The following is a 19,594-nucleotide window of genomic DNA, read 5'->3' as shown; positions in this document are numbered from 1 at the left end:
GTGCCATTGGCCTTCTTGGCCACCTGGGCACACTGCTGCCTCATGTTCAGTTGGCTGTCGACCAGAAGCCCCAGGGCCCTTTCTGCCTGGGCACTGTCCAGCCACACCGTCCCCAGCCTAGAGCACTGCAGGGGTTATTGTGGCCAAAATGCGGAACTCAGCACTTGGACTTAATAAACTTCACCTTGTTGCACTCTGCCCACCCATCCAACTGTTCCAGGTCTCTCTTCAGAGCCCTCCTACCTGCCAACAGATCGACAAATGTTCCCAGCTTAGTGTCATCTAAAAATTGACTAATAAGAGATTCAATAGCCCCATCCATGTCGTGAATACAAATGTTGAACAGAGCTGGCCCCAGCACAGACCCCTGAGGAACACCCCTGGTGACTGGCTGCCAGCTGGATGCAGCACCCTTCCCCACCACTCTCTGGGCCCGGCCATGCAGCCAGTTGTTAACCCAGCAAAGAGTGTTCCTGTTCAAGCCGTGGGCTGCCAGCTTTTCCAGGAGCGTGCTGTGGGAGACAGTGCCTAAGGCCTTGCTGAAGTCCCAACAGACAACATCCACAGCCTTTCCCACATCCACCACACAAGTCACCTGGCCATAAAAGGAGACATAAAAACTGGTCAAACATGACCTACCCCTCCTAAACCCATGCTGGCTGGCTCTGATACCCTGTCCATGAAACAATATAAACTGCTCCGTGACCTTTACCATGTACTGAGGTCAGGCTAACTGGCCTATAATTACCAGGATCCTCCTTCCCACCCTTCTTGTGAATGGGTGTCACATTGCCCAGCTTCCAGTCATCTGGAATCTCACCAGTGGGCCAGGACTGTTGGTAAATGATGGAGAGCGGCTTCACAAGCTCATCTGCCAGCTCCCTCATCACCCTGGGGTGGATCCCACCTGGGCTCATAGATCTATGAACATCCAAGCAGCTCAGCAGTTCTCTGACTGCCTCCTCCTGGATACTAAGTTCCCTCCCACATCCAGTACAGAACAAAGGTTGGCCTTCCTATTGCAGTTAATATATTTGAAAAACTTTTTTTAATATCCTGTACAAAATTGCCAAATTAAGTTTGAATTGAGCTTTGGACTCCCAAACACTTTTCCTACATGCTCTAGCAATCCCCTTAAATACTCCTTGACCTGACCCTCCTTCCAAAGATGATACATCCTCTTTTTATTCCTAAGTTCCTTCAAAACCTCCTTGCCCATCCAGGCTGGACGTTTGCCTCGTCAGCTCATCTTTTGGCACACAGGGAAAGCCTGTTCCTCTGCCCTCAAGATCTCTGCTTTGAAGCACGCCCACCTTCCCTGGACTCCTTTGTTTTTAAGGGCTGCTTCCCTAGCAACTCCCTGAATAAGTCTTGTAAATAGGCCAAAGTCTGCTGATTGGAAGTCCAGTGTAAAAGTCTTCTTGATGTTCTTCCTGATTTCACCAAATATCGAGAACTCTATAATTTCATCATCACCGTGTCCCAAGGAGCCTCCAACCACCACATCTCCCACCAGCCCTTCTCTATTTGCAAACAACAGGTCGAACATAGGCCCTCCCCTGGTGGGGCTCACTCACCAGCTGCAACAAAAAGTTGTCCTCCATACACTCCAAAACCTTCCTGGACTGCCTCTTTCCTGCTATATTAAGTTCCCAGCAGATATCTGGCAGCTTAAAGTCACCTACAAGAACAAGGGCTGGTGATCCTGAAACATTCTCCAGCTGCTTTTAGATTAAGTTGTCCACCTCTTCTTCCTGGCTGGGTGGATGATAACAGACTCCCAGCAGGTTCCCCTGGTACCCCGTCCTGTTTTCTTAGGGTACAACGGTAACAATGAAAACCTTACCAAGGGCACAACTCCCAAGTCCACAAGGAAAAGAACAGACAAGCTGTCAAGTTCTTCAAATATTTGTCCTGCTTTGCTGCAAGACTCCTACTGCACACACGGTGTGGAAAGCCAAGGGAAGCTGCAGTTGGTGGCACGTCTTGTGACAGAAGCTGCACCTCGTTCTCCAGGAAGTGTTCTTGGAAAGAGCAGACGGGACTGTGGAGAAGATTCTGGGAAAACTGAAAGAGCATTTAAGAAATGAAATGAAAATGTATAGAACCAATACTAAGATGTCCTTGTCAAATGATTTTGATGCTCCCCTTTTCCATCTTGCACTACTTCTCCATCCCATGAACTACAAATGGATCTCACGTCTAAGATCCATGATTTGGCAAGTTTGAGATGCTGTAAAATACCATGAGCTACACACAATTTGCCTTCCCCTGTTTTTCTTGGAAAGCAATGCTGGAGACACAAGTGCAGTGCTTGGGCCAGGTACAAATTCTGCATTCAGGGAACGTGCTCTGACAGTGTGTGACCCTCAGCAGGGACAATGCACAGCAGCAACCAAGGGGAATGCTCTGCCACAGTGCAGGAGTCAAGACTCTGTGTCTTGGCTCCTGTGGGCAAAGTTCCCGTGTTTGGACAGGCTCGGGGCTGCCCCCGGGGAGCGCGGGGCTCGGCGTGGGGCTGAGCGGGCAACGGACAAACGGACCTGGGGAAAAACGGCCCCGGGGCTTCAGTTGCTACAGCAGCAGCGGCAGCAGCGGCAGCAGCGGCAGCAGCAGCGGCAGCAGCAGCGGCAGCAGCAGCAGAAAAAGGACTTTTCTAGACTTCCTCCTGCTTTTCCTCTTCCTCTCCTGCAGGCCCGCACCCTCTCCCTTAGTCCCGCACCCTCTCCCGATCTCCCTGTCCCGGTGTCCCCTTCCTCTCGCAGTCTCCCTCTCCCCTGCAGGGCCGGGCCATGCCCCCGGCCCGCCCCCGGCCCCGGGTGGGGCTGCCCCGTCCCCGCCCCCGGCCCCGGGCCTCCCGCCGCGGTCTCGCCTCCGCCGGGCTCTGGCTGTCCTGGCGATGGCGGTGGCGGACGAGGATCAGCGCCTGGGGCTTCAGCGGCATCGCCGCCCTTTGCCTTCGCCTGTGCCGAGCCCGGCCCCGGCCCTGGCCCCGGCCCCGGCCCCTCCCGGGCCCCGCGGAGGACACAGGTGGCGCTGCCGCTCCCGCGGCCTCCGCCGCGGCTTCCCCGGCCCGAGCTCCGCCGCTCGGCAGCGTGGCCGCCGGCCCCGAGCTGCCGCTGTCGCCTTGCCAGGAGCGAACGCCTGGGGATTCCCGGCCCGGGGCGGTTGAGGGGCGCTCGGGGGCCGTTGCTGGCCCCGGGCCGAGCACTGACAGCCACGTCTCGCCGGCAGGGAAGGCGCAGCAGGGCCTCCAGGAGCAGTACCGGCTGGGTTCGCTGCTGGGGCGCGGCGGCTTCGGAAGAGTCTTCGCAGGGACGCGGCTCTCGGACGGCGCGCCGGTGAGCGGCGGGGCTGGCGGCGGGCGCAGGAGGAGGAGGAGGAGGGCGGAGGAGGAAGAGCATGGGGCTGGGCAGCGTGGGCAGCGTGGGCAGCGAGCTCAGGCCGCTGCTCCCCTTGGCTTGCAGGTGGCCATCAAAAGGGTGCCACGGAACCGCGTCCGGCACTGGGGAGAGCTGGTGAGTGAGCGGGGGCCAGCGGGAGAAGCCGGGGCGTGCCGGGCGGGGACGAGCCGAGGCCCGGCAGGGTGGAAGCCGCCAGGACGCCTCGAGGGAGAGCGGGCGTGGGGCCAGCGGAGGGTGCAGAACATCCCGGGCTGGGTGAGGTCTTCCCCACCCCTGGCACGGCCTCAGCCCCACTGACGGCATCGTGGTCATCCCACAGCCCAACGGCACCAGCGCACCGCTGGAGATCGTGCTGCTGGACAGGGTCTCCACTGGCTTCCCTGGTGTCGTCCAGCTGCTGGACTGGCTTGAGCTCCCCAGTGAAATCGTGATGGTGCTGGAGCGCCCGCAGCGGTGTCAGGACCTCCAGCATTTCATTCGGGCACGGAGGTTCCTGTGCCTGCTGCCTGTGTCACTGCACAGGGGTCATCAGGTGGGCACAGGCAGCCCTTGTGCTGGAGCTGAGTTGCCATGCGAGTTGTTTTGGCTTGTGCTGGTTCACTGACAGCTGGGGCCCTGGGCAGAACACTGACAGCCTGGTCTCACCCCCAGGGAAGGAGAAGGAGCCCCTGGAGAAGCTGGACCAGGTGGGGCTGCTGCTGCTGGAGACAGTGAGGACGACAACAAGGATGACAACCTCTTCCTGAACCTGGCCACCAGCAATTGAAGGTGATGAACTTCAATTCTGGCACCTTCTTCAAAGTCAGGCTCCACAGCCAATTTGCAGATGAGTTCGCACACAGGGGGATGCTCCCAGATTTGGGCATTGCACAGCCTGGCCAGGAACCAAAGGTTCCCCCCTTTCCTGGGGCTGATGCAACTGATTGTTCAGTGGGCTGCCAAGCTGCTTTTTGGCAGGGCTGGGGTCTGGGGTGGTTCTGAAATGGGAGTCGGCTCCTGGCCCTGCCAACAGCCGCCACCCCCCACCATGCCCTGGGCTGCGGCTGGGGCAGCCAGCCCGACACAAACCAACCCCCAAGGTGGGAGCAGAGGTGGGACTCCAGAACCTGTGCTCGGCTGCTTTGCTTTGCCGGCAAGGAAGGACTTGGGCTGCTCCACTCCCTTTGTTTTCTTTGGGATCACCATTAGTTTGGGGGGCAGTGTAGGGGGGGAAGAGTGAAAGCATGGGCTTCCCTCAGTGGTGGGTGGGTTTTTCCCTAGCATGCAGGGCATGGGGGCTTCCTCAACCTCTGACAGAGATAGGATCTTTTACCTTTTCCCTTTTTTTCCTTTTTTGTCTGTAATCCCTTTGTGAATTTTATGTTTGTTTTTCTAAAGGAAGCCTTCTAGGTGGTGTCCAGTCTTGACTGGGAAGTGCTTGGGACCAGCTGTGGAGTGGATGAAGGAGAAGGCTGAGGACGTGGTTTGGGAGCAGCTTTTCTTTGCGCGGCGGATGGCGTGAGGTGTGTCCCCGTCTTGTTGGCACGGGTGGGGTAAGAGCTTTTGGGAGATGGCAGCCAGCACAGGAGCATCCTGCTCTGGGCAGCTGCTGGGGAGGTGGATCTGGCCTGGCTGGCTGCAGGCTGGGCACGTGTCCTGCCCTCCTGCTCTGCCGCCAAAGGCAGCAATGATGGGCAGCTTTGGGCCCCGCTCTGAGCACGGCCAGCATGGCCTGGGCACCGCGGGCGGCTGGGACAAGGGCACAGGAGCCTTCAGCTGACGGGCGGTTTCTGGTTTCTGTCCTTGCAGCCGGGCTCTGCGGATGCTGAGGCTGCTCTGGGCTCTGCCCGGGCTCTGCTGGAGCTCAGCACCGGGCCGAGATCAGCCAAAGAAGAAACGGTGTGACCTGCAGCAGACTTGCCTTGAGCATTTTGGCAATGCAGCTCAAGTTTGCAGAGGATGCATCTCCAAGGGATAACATGACACCTCCCCAAAATAAAATTGTTCAATACCTTCTGAAATGAAATCTATCTGGGGTGACACCAAATGACATTTTTCAGCTTGCTCAAGCTGTAGCTCAGGCCTTCTCTGAACAGTTCTGTCCCCCACCTGCATTTTCCTTCACAACTGCTCCCTATTTTCCCCCAGTGAGTGCCCAGCTGATTGCAGTCTCCATCACACTATTGCCATCCTTGGTGCCCGTCACCATGAGGAAGACCAAGCCCCAGGCTTAGGGACTCATCCTGTCACTGGCTGAGGGGCAGCAATGCCTCAGAGGTCTGGTGGCATTTTAGTGTCATTCAGAGCTGCTCTCTTGCCCTCAGCTCTCCTCACTGCTGAGTTCCCACTCCCTTTTCCTCATCCTTCCAGCAGGATGAGCTCTGTGAAGTCCCATGAGCCACCCCACTCTTCCCGGCCCACCCACCCACCTCAGTTAGGCTGAAGCTGAAGGGTCTGTGTGTGCCAGGGGCTCTGGGATGTCTCTGTACCCATGGACAGAAGGGTCTGTGTGTGCCAGGGGCTCTGGGATGTCTCTGTACCCATGGACAGAAGGGTCTATCTATACAAAGGTTTCCATAACATCATTGTTCCCTTGGGTATGGAATGAACACAGAGTGAAGGTGTCAGTCATGCTGCTTGTGCACTCCTTCCTTTCCATACAAGACACATCCATGCACACCCCCACATACAGATATTTTAAAAGGATAGGGATGGATAGAGATTTCCCACAGAGCTCTAACTTTGGCACAACTCACTTGTTTGCTGATGGTCAGGGAATTTTTTTCCCAGCTCTTTGTGAGTAGGTTTCCAAGAGCTGAGGGGAGCCGCATTCAGAAGCAGTTTCAGGATTTCTAGGCAGGAAATGGAGCTGACAACCATCAGTGTAACTCGCCCTATTCATTGGGATGTGCTGCTGGTTCTTTAGGAATATGGCACGATGGAGCCACTAGACTTGGAAAAATCCCAGCTCTCTGTGGATCTGTGGAAAGGGGGGAGCAGCCGGAAAACTTTGTATCTGCTTTGGGGGCCACAAGGTCCAAGTAGCTGCGGTGGCAGAGGGTGACCAGGGCTGGTGGCAGGTGAAGTCCCATTTCATGACATTCACGAATGGAACAGGACGAAGTTCCAAGCACCCCCAATCCCACTGATGAAGTCTTTGTGATGCTGCACATGCTCAAGGGAAAGCTGCTGTCACACAATCTACTGAGATTTATATATCTTATTTTTTTGCAATACTTTATGTCTAAGTTTCAAACTGCAAAATTTTTACACTCACGATGCAGTCATGCACATTCCATCTTTCAATTTCCTATTGCTCCAATCCACTATTTAAATTAACTTAATATTGGTTAAAAAGCCCAAAATCTGCCAAAGGAATTCAGCTGACGGATTTTTTCCACCAGCACATTAACAAAGTAAGTCACTGAGTTGTCTGTTCAAAAACTCAGTTACCTCTTTCCTAATCCAAAGTTACAGAAGACTTTTCACTAAACATTTGGGGTAGTTTTTATCTTTTATATATTTTCTAATCTTTTCTTTTTCTTTTTTCTTTTTTTTTTTTTTCAAAACATAAAACACATCCTATAAAAGGCATTTCCTTTGCTCCTGGTTCCCCTGTGGAGCTGCTCCCTTCCTGGTGGCCGAGCTGCTCAGGCAGAGCCCGGCAGCTCCTGGCCCTGCAGGGCTGAGGCTTTTCCCCGTTGCTGGGCACAGGCTGATGGAGCAGCACTGCTGAACACGGGGACACACAGAGGGAGCAGAAGCAGCTGCCTTTGTCCACCTGAAGCTCCAAGGCCCAAACTCTGAGCAGACAGGGCCAGAAGAGACTGGCAGGCTCCCTGTTTGCTGTGCTGCCCCACTTGTGCCCGGCCCAGCTCTGCGGGAGGCAGAGGGAGAACAAGGGGCAGCTCCTGCCAGCCCCCATCCCAGGGACCCCTCCGGCCCCGGGCCCTGGGGCACTGTCAGCACCCGCTGCTCCAGCCACGGCTTCTGCTGGCCCTGACAGCAACAACCAAATTGTGCCTGATCCCCAGGGAGCAGCAGCAGGGCCTGCATCTGATCCCTCAGTCTGGGGCAGGGCTGGACAAATGACCCCCACAGCAGCAGCAGCAGCAGCAGCACATGGAGCTGACTTTGAGCACAGCCCCTGCCACTGTTCCCTCCCGTGGGCAGTGGTGTCACAGCAGCCTGAGGCACCCGGGAGCCCTCAGGGCCAGCAGGGACTTGAGATGGCAGCCCTGGGCTCCTGGGGGTTGTGAAAGGAAGAGAGGTGGGGACTCCTTCTCCACGTAGAGCTTCCCAGATGGAAAAGGCTGCTGTGAGCAGGCAGCTGCAAGGGCAGAGAAAGGAGGGTCTCCACCACTGGATCTGTGCCAGTTCCACAGTCCTGGGCAGCAGCCACCGAGCACAGGGGGAACAGAGGGCACAGCAAGAGGGACAAAACCAGGCAAGGTCAGAGACTGGGAAGAGCCGGACCTGGGAGCAGGAGCAGCTGCTTCATTGCACTCTTGGAGAAAGCTCTTGGCTGCTTCAAAGTGCTGAAAGGCATGAAGGGCAGGGAGGAGGCCACACCAAACAGTGCTCCTGTTTTCACACCCTCCCCTCTCAGTGTCCCAGAAGGAATTGGATGAACTGTATTCTTCTCTCCGAGTCGTTTCGTTCAGTGTGAGCAGCTTAGCAGCAGGAGCTGAAGGAGCTGAAGCCTTAGGCCACAAGCACTGACCAAGAGGAAATTCTTGAGTCAAGTAATGCTGCTAACATGGACCTAACTGAATCCAGCAGATGGAATCCTGGAATTATAGAATTCTTTCTGTTGGGAAAGACCTCTGAGCACATCAAGTCCAGCTGTTCACCCAGCAGTGTCAAGCCCAACACTAAACCTGGTCCCTGAAGTACCAAGGCTGGACAACAGGCCCTGAGCCAAGGTGTCCTCTGGATGTAACTTCCAACCAAAGATTATCTTTGTATGTGCTCATTAATGAAATATGCATGGTCATTAGTGCTGTGATAGACGTATCCCCTCATCAGTGAAACATGGATTGATCTTTCTGTATTTAGAAACTGGACAAGGCCATGAAATCCGACATCTGGCCTTGTTTGGGGGTGGATGGTATTGGTTATTGGTTATATTTGAGCTCTGACCAGGCTTTGGAACAAACCCAAGAGGAGAATGAAACCAGATGTTCCCGCACCAGAAGTGCTGTCAGTTTGTTTATTCAGCGCTGTCAGAGCTGGGCCCTCTCACAGCCGGGTTGGAGCCTCACCTGTGGCTGGAGGCACCTGCAGGAATTCCCAGTGTCCGGGAGTGGCTCTGCAGTCCTTGGCTGTGACAGCTTCCCCCAGCTGATGTGTGGATCTGGTTGATGGGAAAGTCTGAGAGTAACAGGTACATCTTTTTTCATAATCACTGCAGGCAATCTTTGGTAGTGACGATTGGGTGCATTGCTGAGCTTCCCCTTTTGTCATTCTTTGCAGTTTTGCGTTATAATAAATCACACCATACCTGAACCTTGTGTCTGTGTTTTTGGTGCCGACCCTGCTCAGTGGCAGAACAGACACTGCAGCCCCACAGAACCAAGGGTACATTGTGACACTGCGGGGCCTGGTGTGACCAAGGGGACCAGAGTGACACCGTGGGGCCCCATGGAACCAAGGGACCGGTGTGAAACTGCGGGGACTCTTATAATCAAGGGCCCATTGTTTTCCTCTCTCTGCCCCAGCCCTGCAGAGCAGCCCAGTCCAGTCTGGCCCAGCAGCAGGAACTGGAGGCACTGGAGGTCATGGACAGCCACTCTGTGTCTGCAACGCTCAGGAGATGCTCAGCTCAGGCAGCTCCTGCAGCCCCAGGGCCAGCCCCGCTGCCCAGCACAGCAGCAGAGAGTTGGCCCCGGGGCTCCTCAGGCTGCTGCTGCTGCCCCAGGGACAGGGCAGCCTCTTGCCAGGGCTCCTCTGCACACCCACGGGCTCCTGCTCTGCTCCTGGCACACGGCAGCTGCCCACAGAGCCTTTCCCAGGGGAACACGTCTGTGCTGGCCTGAGCAGCCATTGCTGCAGCCCCTGCCCTGCTGCCCACAGCCCCGAGCTGGGGCTGCTGCTCTGCAGAGCACGGGGGCTGTGCTGCCCGGGGCCCTGGGCTGCCTCTGCTGGGCTCTGCTGCTCAGCCCGGGAGACAGAGGCAGCTGATGGTGCTCCCTGCACTGACCCCCTCCCACACAGGCTCTGCTGGGGCCGTGGAGGCTGCTCAGAGCTGCCTGCCTTGTTCCAGGGCTGCCACATGGCCTTGGGGCTGCCCTGGATCCTCCTGGGGAAGTTCCCTGAGGGCCAGAGCAGTCAGTGCCCAGACTCCTCTCCCTGTGCCTGCTGTGTCCCCTGGGGCTGCAGAGCTCTCCTGGCTCACAGCAGACATTCAGTCCTTGATCTCGGCGTGACCCCACCCTGGCCAGGCCTGTGCCCAGGGAGCTCCACTCCCTGCTGATCCCTGGCACACGCTGTCCCTGCAGCTCCCCTGTGTTCTCCTGGCAGCTCCCAAGGCCCTCCAGACAAACATTCCCCTGCCATCAGCCCTGGCACAAGCTGCAGAGCCCCAGGAAGGTTCAGCACAGGCCATTCACCATCTGATGGGCCCTGGCCACCAACAAGCAGAACCTGAGGCAGCCCTGAGTCCCCTGAAGGCCACGCTGGGACCCTGATGTCATCCCACTGAGCCCTGGGAGAAAAAGGAGCACAAGGAGCCTCTTCAGAGTCTGTTCCTTGGGCCTGTTCCTGAGAGTGACTCTGCAGGGAGAGCAAAGCCTTCCTGCCCTGCCCTCCCTGTGCTGCTGGAGCTGCTGTGCTGGAGCCCAGCTGTGTCCCAGCAGTGCCCATGGCCAGTCCCTGCCTGTGGTCACAGCAGGGACACGCAGCAGGACAGTGACCAATGTGCCAGAGCACTGCGGCCTTACAGCCACAGAAGGGCTGGGAAGGAGAGGCTGGAGCTGGGAAGAGCAGCACTGAAAGGACCAAGCACTGCTGCTCCCTGGCAGTGTAGCTGTGCTGGGACTCTTTTCCCCTTCTCGCCTCTAACTTCATGCAGGTTACAAAGATGGGATCCCAGGAAAAACAAGCACTGCAAGGTAGTTTATTTTCTTGAAATGTAGCAATACAGTAAATCCTGGTTTACAGAGCTTCTGGATAAAATTCAAGAGGCAGACAGTGAATTAGATGGGGGTGATTAAAAAAATTTCACTGGGGATAATTTTCTGACAGAAAAACCCATTGAACACTACCTAAGACCTGGGAAGGCCTTTTGAGCCTGTCATGAGTTCCATTCTGAAAATTATGGCCAAGAAAACAGGCAGTTTGTTGCTCCTGAAAAGCATCTACTCATCATTTTCCTCAGGGCATCCTTGAGCTCCTGGTTCCTCAGGCTGTAGATGAGGGGGTTCAGGGCTGGAGGCACCACCGAGTACAGAACTGACAATGCCAGATCCAGGGATGGGGAGGAGATGGAGGGGGGCTTCAGGTAGGCAAATGTGCCAGTGCTGAGGAACAGGGAGACCACAGCCAGGTGAGGGAGGCAGGTGGAAAAGGCTTTGTGCCGTCCCTGCTCCGAGGGGATCCTCAGCACAGCCCTGAAGATCTGCACATAGGAGAAAACCGTGAACACAAAACAACCAAGACATAAACAGATGGAAAACAAAAGAAGCCCAAGTTCCCTGAGTTTGGAGTGTGAGCAGGAGAGCTTGAGGATGTGTGGGATTTCACAGAAGAACTGGCCCAGGGCATTGCCATGGCACAGGGGCAGGGAAAATGTATTGGCTGTGTTCAGCAGAGCATTGAGAAAGGCACTGGCCCAGGCAGCTGCTGCCATGTGGGCACAAGCTCTGCTGCCCAGGAGGGTCCCGTAGTGCAGGGGTTTGCAGATGGACACGTAGCGGTCATAGCACATGATGGTCAGGAGGGAAACCTCTGCTGAAATGAAAAAGACAAACAGAAACACCTGTGCAGCACATCCTTCATAGGAGATGGTCCTGGTGTCCCAGAGGGAATTGTGCATGGCTTTGGGGACAGTGGTGAGGATGGAGCCCAGGTCGCTGAGGGCCAGGTTGAGCAGGAAGAAGAACATGGGGCTGTGCAGGTGGTGGCCGCAGGCTACGGCGCTGATGACGAGGCCGTTGCCCAGGAGGGCAGCCAGGGAGATGCCCAGGAAGAGGCAGAAGTGCAGGAGCTGCAGCTGCCGCGTGTCTGCCAATGCCAGCAGGAGGAAGTGGCTGATGGAGCTGCTGTTGGACATTTGCTGTGTCTGGCCATGGGGGCCTGTTCAAGGAGAAAAGATCAGTGACAGGTTAGGAGAAAGTTCTTTCAGTAAAATCAAAGCCTTTTCCCACAGACCATTCTTCTGTATCACACTGACAGCCTTTTGATTTTCTAGCAGATTTTCCTTAAACTCCAACTGGGGAGCCCTGGTTGGTGCTGGCTGAGTGGGTCTTCAGGTTCAGGGCAATTACATGCAGGGTTTTTATAATTCAGCCTTGCCGTGCAGACGTGAGAGGGGGACAGGGAACCCGTCCTCGTGTTCCACTTTGAAACCCTGTTAATACAGAAGTCTCTGTCAGCTTGTACTCCCACTGCCAGTGACCAGGAATGGTAAAGTCTGTTTAAATGTTCTAGAGTTTTTTCAACAGCTTTTCTTCATCTCCACTTGACTATTTTTGATGTCAGAAACTCAGCATTTCTGCTGCTGCGCTTAGGGAGAACAGAGCAAGTTCTCTGAGGCAAGGTGGTGCATGGAGAATGAGGGGAGGACCTCTGTCACCCTGTCCTGTTCCAGGATTCTCTGGGCTTTCACCTGTCCCCTACACAGGATGATCACCCTCCCATGTTTCCTTTAAAAACCGTCCTGACACTGCTGAGAGCTGATGGATCCACCAAAGTCCACCCAATGTCCATCCTCTTCTCAAGGGCTCAGACCCACATTTGTACCCAAGAACACACGGGACTCATTCCACCAACCCAACAGCATTTTCTCCATCACAGAACTTGTGTGTCTCCCCGTGGGGCTTTCAGATAACACAAAGATGCTACAGGGCAGGTTTGCATTGTGGAGGGAAGCTGGAAGCTTGGAAGGAAATCTCAGGGAGACTTTCAAGTGTCCTAATGATGGCACTGGATTAAATGAGATGGAGCTCCTTCCCTGGCTGCAGTGACAGCATTGCCCACAGCCGGGCACTGGGGACAGGGTCACCCTGAGCCAGCTGTGCCCCCTCCCAGAGCCCCCCAGTGCCAGGCAGCAGCTCCCAGCCCTGTGCTCTGCAGAGGGAACTGGGCCCGGGGCTGCAGAGCTGCCCCATGGCTCTGCTGCAGCTCTGCCTGCACAGGAGGGGCTTCATGCCTTGGACCCTCTCTTGGTTTGGGAAGACAGGTATCTGCTAGGTAATAATAAAAACAACAACTGCAGTTTCTTTTGGGATGGAGAGTGTAACCCCCCCCCCCCTTCACTCTCTTTTTTTTCTTTTTTAATTATAAATTACAATCAGAGGCTCTTAGGCAAAGATTTGGGAAATAGGAATAGCAGTTTTTTATTAGTATGTATTACAAAGTAAACAGACACAAAAAAACCCTCACCAAACAACTACAGCATTAATAATAAACGAAAACAGTACCAAGATCCTTGAGGGTTTTGTTTCACAAAAAATAGGGCAGTTTGGTTTCGGTGTCTCTGCAGGATCCTCAGAGCACCAAGCTGAAACTTTTCCAGCCAGCAACAGCCGTTCCCTCTCCCCCCGAACGCCGAAAAAAGAAGAGCCCGCAGCTGTCTCAAGCTTTGTCTTTTACCTGCATTATCTCTTCCTTCTAACTTTGTCCACCTCTTTGTTTTGGTTAAGTACCCTCAAGTATCCAACACTTGGTCTCCTTGGTAACTTCTGGGGAAAAAATTCTTTAGAGAAAGAAGGAACAAACCTGACCCCCAACAGACCCCCAGCCCTGAGGGCAGAGGCTTGGCTGGGGGACAAGAGGGAGGGGGCTTGTTCCGAGGGAGGGGCTGCACTGGAAAGGATCCTCTGGAGATCTCTCCCTGCCACAGCATTTCTGGGTTTTGTTTTCTCTCATTTCCTGATCTTCTCTCTGCTTCCTGGAGATTTTTCTCCTGGAGGTATTTCCCTGTTCCTGATCTCTCCCTGCCAGCACTCACAGACCCCAAATCTCTGTGCACCCTCCTTGGCCCTACAGAAACCTGCCTGTTTGCAGGGCACTGGCTGGGGGCAGGTTCTGTTTGGAGCTTGGAGAAAGGACAGGTCAGACTAAGCCTGATGGCTCCAGTGAAGGTGATGCTGGTGCTGTCCATGGGCAAAGGAGTGGATGAAAGCACTTTTGGGAGCCCATGAATAGCACTGGAGGTATAGTTCAGATGCCTTAGGGACTTTTAAACATGAAGTTGTTTATTATTTATCCCCCCCGTTCACCAGGAGTAAGAAACTGAAAACAATGACTCAGTAAATTTTATCTTTATAAAAATTATTGTCCTGGAAATATTCCTGGAGTGAGCAGAAGCCCTGAGCATGTCCACATGGTTACAGCAGAGATAGTCTGAGTTGTACTTACAGAATCCATAATGGGATGTTCCTGCTTTAGGAGATCATTGCAGGAGCTGCAGCTGCATTGTCCTGCAGCCAGAGGCTTCCGGTGTCAAGGGCTGGAAATGATTCTAGCCCAGTCAGTCCTCAGCATCTTCCCAGCCCTGAGTGATTGAAGCTCTCAGTGCCTGTGTGCTGGGCCCAGGGTGGCTGCAAGCAGTGCCCCAGCCCTGCTGGGCTGTGCACAGGAGCCACTTTGATGGAGAAATGCCTTTTTGAAGCTCATCTTGGTTGCCAGGAGGTGCCTCTGTGTCAGGAGCCCGGCCCAGCTCAGCAGCACAGACACAGCACAAGGATGTTAATGAGCCTCTCAGGGATTTGCTGTTGTTTACATCAGACTCAGTCCCTGAGAGAGTGTTCAAAAAACTTCTCAAGGACTCAAAGTCAGATTAAAAACGCCAAAGTTTCTTGAAGTTTTAAATGGGTCCCATTGAGGGACACGCCTGAGAAAGTGTCCCCAGGTTCCAGTTAGAGCAGAACACCGCAGGCACTGATGACAGGTGGGGACAAACAAGGCAAAGGTGTCTCTGATGCTGAGCAAACCTGCATGTGTTTCAGGAATGCAAAAGGCCAAGGCCTGAGCTCCAGCCCCTGGCAAGGCAGATGCTGTCCCTTCCTGTGGTGGTTTTATGTTTGCTGAATTTTGTTTACTAGCTGGGAGATAAGATTTTGGGAGAAAAAGCTGAAAGAGGCTCAACCTAAAAGTAAAAACAGATAGATTTTATTAGCATACACTAAGAAAAGAGAAAAAGGAAAAATGAGACATTCAAACATCTTTTCACTTACCACAAACCGTTCACTTTCCCACTCAACAGAGAGAAAACCATGATTTTTAGCCAGTTGCAGCTATTTAAACACAATCCTGCATCACCTTGGGAGAGGAGCCTCTCTAGAGTTTATGGAGATACATGCCACAGGAAAAGGTCTGGTGGTTCTCATGGTCACAAATGTGCAACCACACGGAATTTTTGCAGATTCTGTGCAGTCCCACCCATATAACAGGTTCCCAAGCTGCTTATGGGCCTCTGCATGTTTGGGGTACCATTTTAAGAATGCTTTTCTAATATAAAGCAAGGATTCTCTTCTTCTTTCTCTAAAATCATCACTATCTCAAAAGAAATAGAGACCTCCTTTTATGCCTAGGAGCCGGAACTTCAAAATTACTTCCTTTCTAGAAGCATCTTCGTCTCAAAGGCTGAGACTTCCTTATTTTTTCCCAGGAGCCGGGTATATTTTCTATTCAAAATCCTAAATTAAATCTCATTCATATCAGTACATACAACTGTTTGACTAGAACTTGCGTTCTCCCAAACAGCATTATAATAATCTATTTTTCTGTAATTCACATCCAGAGAAGTCTGGTCAGAAATATCCACTTCTTCCAATAATCTGGAACAGTTGGATGGGTGGGCAGAGTCTAACAAAATGAAGTTTAATGAGTCCAAGTGTCGATTCCTGCATTTTGGCCACAATAACCCCCTGCAGCATTATAGGCTGGGGACGGTGTAGCGGGACAGTGCCCAGGCAGAAAGGGCCCTGGGGGTTAGCTTCAAAATCCCCCATTTCCTCTGGGACAACTCCCCCTTGTTCAAACTGTCCTGCTCTGACACCAGCCTGCTTTGGGAAACAGACTCTGTCTTCTTACCGTGTGTCGTGCTGGGCTCCTTATGTTTGACTCTGGCATTTGACATCTGTGTCCTTTTCTGTGTTCTGCATCTTCCAGCAGCCTCTGGGAGGAAGAAAGCTTTGACCACGTGTTCTTCCCATCCCATCACCTTATCCATTGCCCGTGGGAGCTGCATTGCTCTCTGCATGTGTCCTGCAGAAGTTGTTTCCTTGAGGACCAACAGAACTGGAGCTCTGCTGAACACAGTCCTGTTCCCATTCCTAAATCCATTCATCTGCAGCCTTGGGAACAAATCTGTGATCCTGGCCCTGAAGAAATCCATTGCCAGGCCAAGAACAAAGCCTTTCCTCTAAGCATGGTGCATTTCTGGAAAGCCATCCCAAGGATCTGGTATCATCTGTTACACAAAACCAGTGCCTGTGTGTGCAGCCTCCAAACACGGCTGCCTCAGGAGATTGACGCTCCTGCTGGGTTGTGTCAGGTTAAGAGAGAAGAGACTCATCTGCACTCCCAGACAGGGCACCAACAATGGCAGCAGGACAAACTCAGTTCATTCTCTGCCCGGGCTGCTCCCGGGCCCATCTCAGGAGAGCCACCAGCTCATTAAGAGCCCATCTCTGGAACAGAGAAGAGCTCAGAGGAACAGTGGCAAGTGACAATCCAAATTACAGCTCCTGAGCGATGGACACCTTGTCCCAGCTCCTTTCCTGGGACAGCCATCAGCCCTGCTTTGAAACCCCAAAGTTTGAAACCCCAAAGTCACCCTCCCAGTAAAGAAAGACTTTCTCCTGTGCAGTCTAAACCCTCCCTGGTACAGCTTTGAACCATTCTCACACGTTCCATCCCAGGATATCAGGGAGAAGAGAAAGGGAAATGCAGGGCAGAGCCAGGGGGGCAGCGAGATGGGAGTGTGCAGCCTGCAGGGACACAGCAGCAGCTGTGGGACAGCGCAGGACAAGCTGTGCTGGACGTGGCCAAGGGCCCGGCAGGGCTGGCAGTGCCCAGGAGAAGCCAAGTCTTGGTGCCCTGGGGTACAGCAGGGTCTGTGCCACCAAGGGCTGGGAGGGGACACCTTGTCCTGAGGCCCTGGGGCCTCCTGGCACAGCCCCAGCAAGGCTGGGCACTGTCACCCCCTTGTCCTGCCCTCAGCATCCCCCCACATCCCAGTGGCCCCAGGGATCTGCTGGGACCAGTCCCTGGGGAGCCTTGGTCAGGAATGGCCCTGGGGGGCTCCTCAGTGCTCCCAGGGACTGCAGGTTTTTCAGAGCACTTTGGGTTTTGCTTTTGCCTGGGAGTCTCTGAGGGGTTTGTGCAATCACGGCCTCCAATTGTCTGCTGTAATTAGTCCCTTGAGATGTTTTGTCACTAACAACACTCAGTGGGGCTCATTAATGCCTCAAGTTACTCAAGAGTCATTAAAGTACTACTTTTTGACACTGAATCACTCTGAGAGGTTTGTGCAGTCATGGCCTCCAATTATCTGCTGTAATTAGTCCCTAGAGAGGCTTTGTACTGACACTCAGTGGGGCTCATTAATGCTCTGAGATACTCAATGTCTTTTAAGGTACTTTGGGTTTTCCTTCCCACACTCCGTCTCTGAGAGGTTTTTGGGCACTCTTGGCCTCCAGTTCTCTCCTCCAAGGAGTCCATGAGGAGCCTGTGTTGGGGATGGACCTCAGTGGGCCCCAGGAATGCTTTGAGACACGTTGGGTTTTTCCTCTGACTTGGACTCCTGGAAAGGTTTGTGCCATCTCCTCTCAGGCCCTGAGGGCTCAGCACCAAATGCACCACGGGGCTCTTTGGGATCAAGCAAGTCCTGACAAACCACGGCTCTGCCTTGATTTCCCTCTGCTCTGGTGCAGTTCATTAGGAAGGTTTTGTACTGCAGTTATGGAGAAAGATTTCAAAGAGCTTCTAAGAAATTCACATTCCTGTTATAAAGGGTGTGTTTTATCACTGTTCTCTTTGGAGCAGAGGTGATTGCAGCATTCTGTGATTGATATTGATCCAGGGCCTCTCCTCCAAAGGCCTGGCCTGGCCAGAGAAGCTGTGCCTTGAGGTCTGACCCAGTGTGGACAACCTTGTTCCACATTCCCCAAGCCCATCCTGCCTGTCCTCACTCACCTGGGACCTGCTTTGCTCAGAGAGCTGCCTGCACTCAGGCAAAAAGGGCTTTTCTATTTTTGAAGCAACGTAAAACTCGTAATTTTCCCCACTGAAAACAGACACACTCCTCAAGTGTGTGCCAGCCCAAGGGGCCACCAAAACCACTCCAGCCCTGCCCTGGGCCGGCTGTGAGGGTGGATCAGCATCCCAACCTGCCCTGGGACACTGCAAGGGGCTGTGGCCACGGACACACTGGGACAAACTGGGGACAATGGCAACACTGTGGGGAAGACTGGGGAATACTGGGGCGTGCTATGGAAGATACTGGGGGGAACTGGAAGGGAATGGGAATGAACTCAGGTGTATTGGGAGGGACTGGGCTGTACTGGTGATGAAATGGGCTGTAAAGGGGGGCACTGAAGGGCCACAGGGGTAGAACTGGGCTGTACTGGGGATGAACTGGGCGGTACTGGGAAGGACTAGAGGGGTTGAATCGGCTGTTCCCGCCTCCGCAAACTCCCATTTGCCGAGGCTCCCGCCCGTCACCGCCAGCACCCAATCAGGGCCAGGAAACCGGGGCCTCGGGGCGGTGCCTGCTGTCGGTGCCACGTTTCGGTTTTGCCTTCAACTCCCGTCATGCACCGCGGCCCAATTGAGCCCCATTGCAGCCCGGACTACAATGCCCGTCATGCCCCGCGCTCCACAGAACCCCGCCCCCGTATCCCCCCTCCCCCCCATGTGTACCCTACCTTTCCCCCAGACCCTCCAGGATCCCTAAGTGCCCCCTCAGTATTTATTTGGAACCCCCCAAAATCGTCCCCGACTCCCCTGAATGCTCCCAACCCCAGAGATGCCCGTTAGAGCCACTTCTGGGAATTCATCTCCGATCATCCCCCGTGCTCTCAGAGCTCTGCCCAACACAGTCTCGCGCCGAAAATTCCTGCTGTGCCCCGTGTCCTAAAGCGCCCGGTTCGAGCTCCCCAAGTTCCCCCCAATTCCTCCCGAACCGCACACGTTTCCCCCGAGGGCCTCAAGTCGCGACTCGGACGCAGAAGTGTCCGCCAAGCGCCTTCCCGGACCCGCCACAGCTCGGCTTTATGCACTTCCGGGACTACAGCTCCCAGCATGCTCCGCGGCGCACACGGAGCCCTATTCCAGCCGTGACTCCGTCTCCCGTCATGCCCCGTGCCCCACCGACAGCCATTGGAGCCGCGCCTCGAACTCCCGTGATGCTCCGCGGCCCCGTTACACCGTGTTCTACCCGCGCCTACAACTCCCATCATCCCCCGCGCCCCAGAGAGTCCCCTCAGGGCCCCCAAGTGCCCGCCCGGACCCCGAAGGGCCCCAGATTCCCCTCCCTGACCTCCAAGTGCCCACCCGGCTCCCCCAGATGTCCTTCAGACCCCAAATTTTCTTCAGATTCCATCCCCAGGTTTAGAACTGCCCCAAATGTGCCCCAGAAATGTCTCCGTGGACCCCAAAGTGGCCCCTTTTACCCTGTCTGAGAAAACGATAAAGAAGATTACAAAAGGAGTAAAAATAGAACTAATTAGCATAAAGCGGGATAGAATCAATAGCCAGATGTTGTCAATGAATTAATGAAGGGAATTGTGTTACTTAAAACCAATGACCAATAATTTTTTGGGTCGCTAAAAATGTATCAATTTTTTTAAATACATGTAAAACATAGGTTAAAACGTATATAATAATATTTTATATATTTATAAGTATTATTATAATTTCCTTATAATTTTTTTAAAAAAGAAAAATTGCTAATTTACAAAAATTATTTCAGATGTCAGTCCTTGGTGGGTCATTTCAGACACGGTGAGGTTGGGGTGAGGAGCAGGTTGTCCAAACAGGGT

The 19,594-nt window shown here is 54.0% G+C and overlaps 1 protein-coding gene across 1 annotated transcript; it reads right to left on the bottom strand.

Moving 5' to 3' along the window:
- Positions 1-10,539: 10,539 nt before the first annotated feature.
- LOC136304107 (olfactory receptor 14J1-like) lies at positions 10,540-11,655 on the bottom strand. The gene has a single exon (XM_066207767.1). The coding sequence runs from the start codon at positions 11,653-11,655 to the stop codon at positions 10,699-10,701; it is 957 nt and encodes a 318-aa protein (XP_066063864.1). The 3' UTR covers positions 10,540-10,698.
- Between the last annotated feature and the right edge of the window lie 7,939 nt (positions 11,656-19,594).

Source organism: Chamaea fasciata, unplaced genomic scaffold, assembly GCF_029207755.1.
Source record: "Chamaea fasciata isolate MVZ Bird 193981 ecotype frontalis unplaced genomic scaffold, bChaFas1.0.hap1 SCAF_50, whole genome shotgun sequence".
NCBI classification, from domain to species: Eukaryota; Metazoa; Chordata; class Aves; order Passeriformes; family Sylviidae; genus Chamaea; species Chamaea fasciata.
The sequence above is the reverse complement of the archived record's forward strand: the minus strand, read 5'-3'. Positions and strand labels throughout refer to the sequence as shown.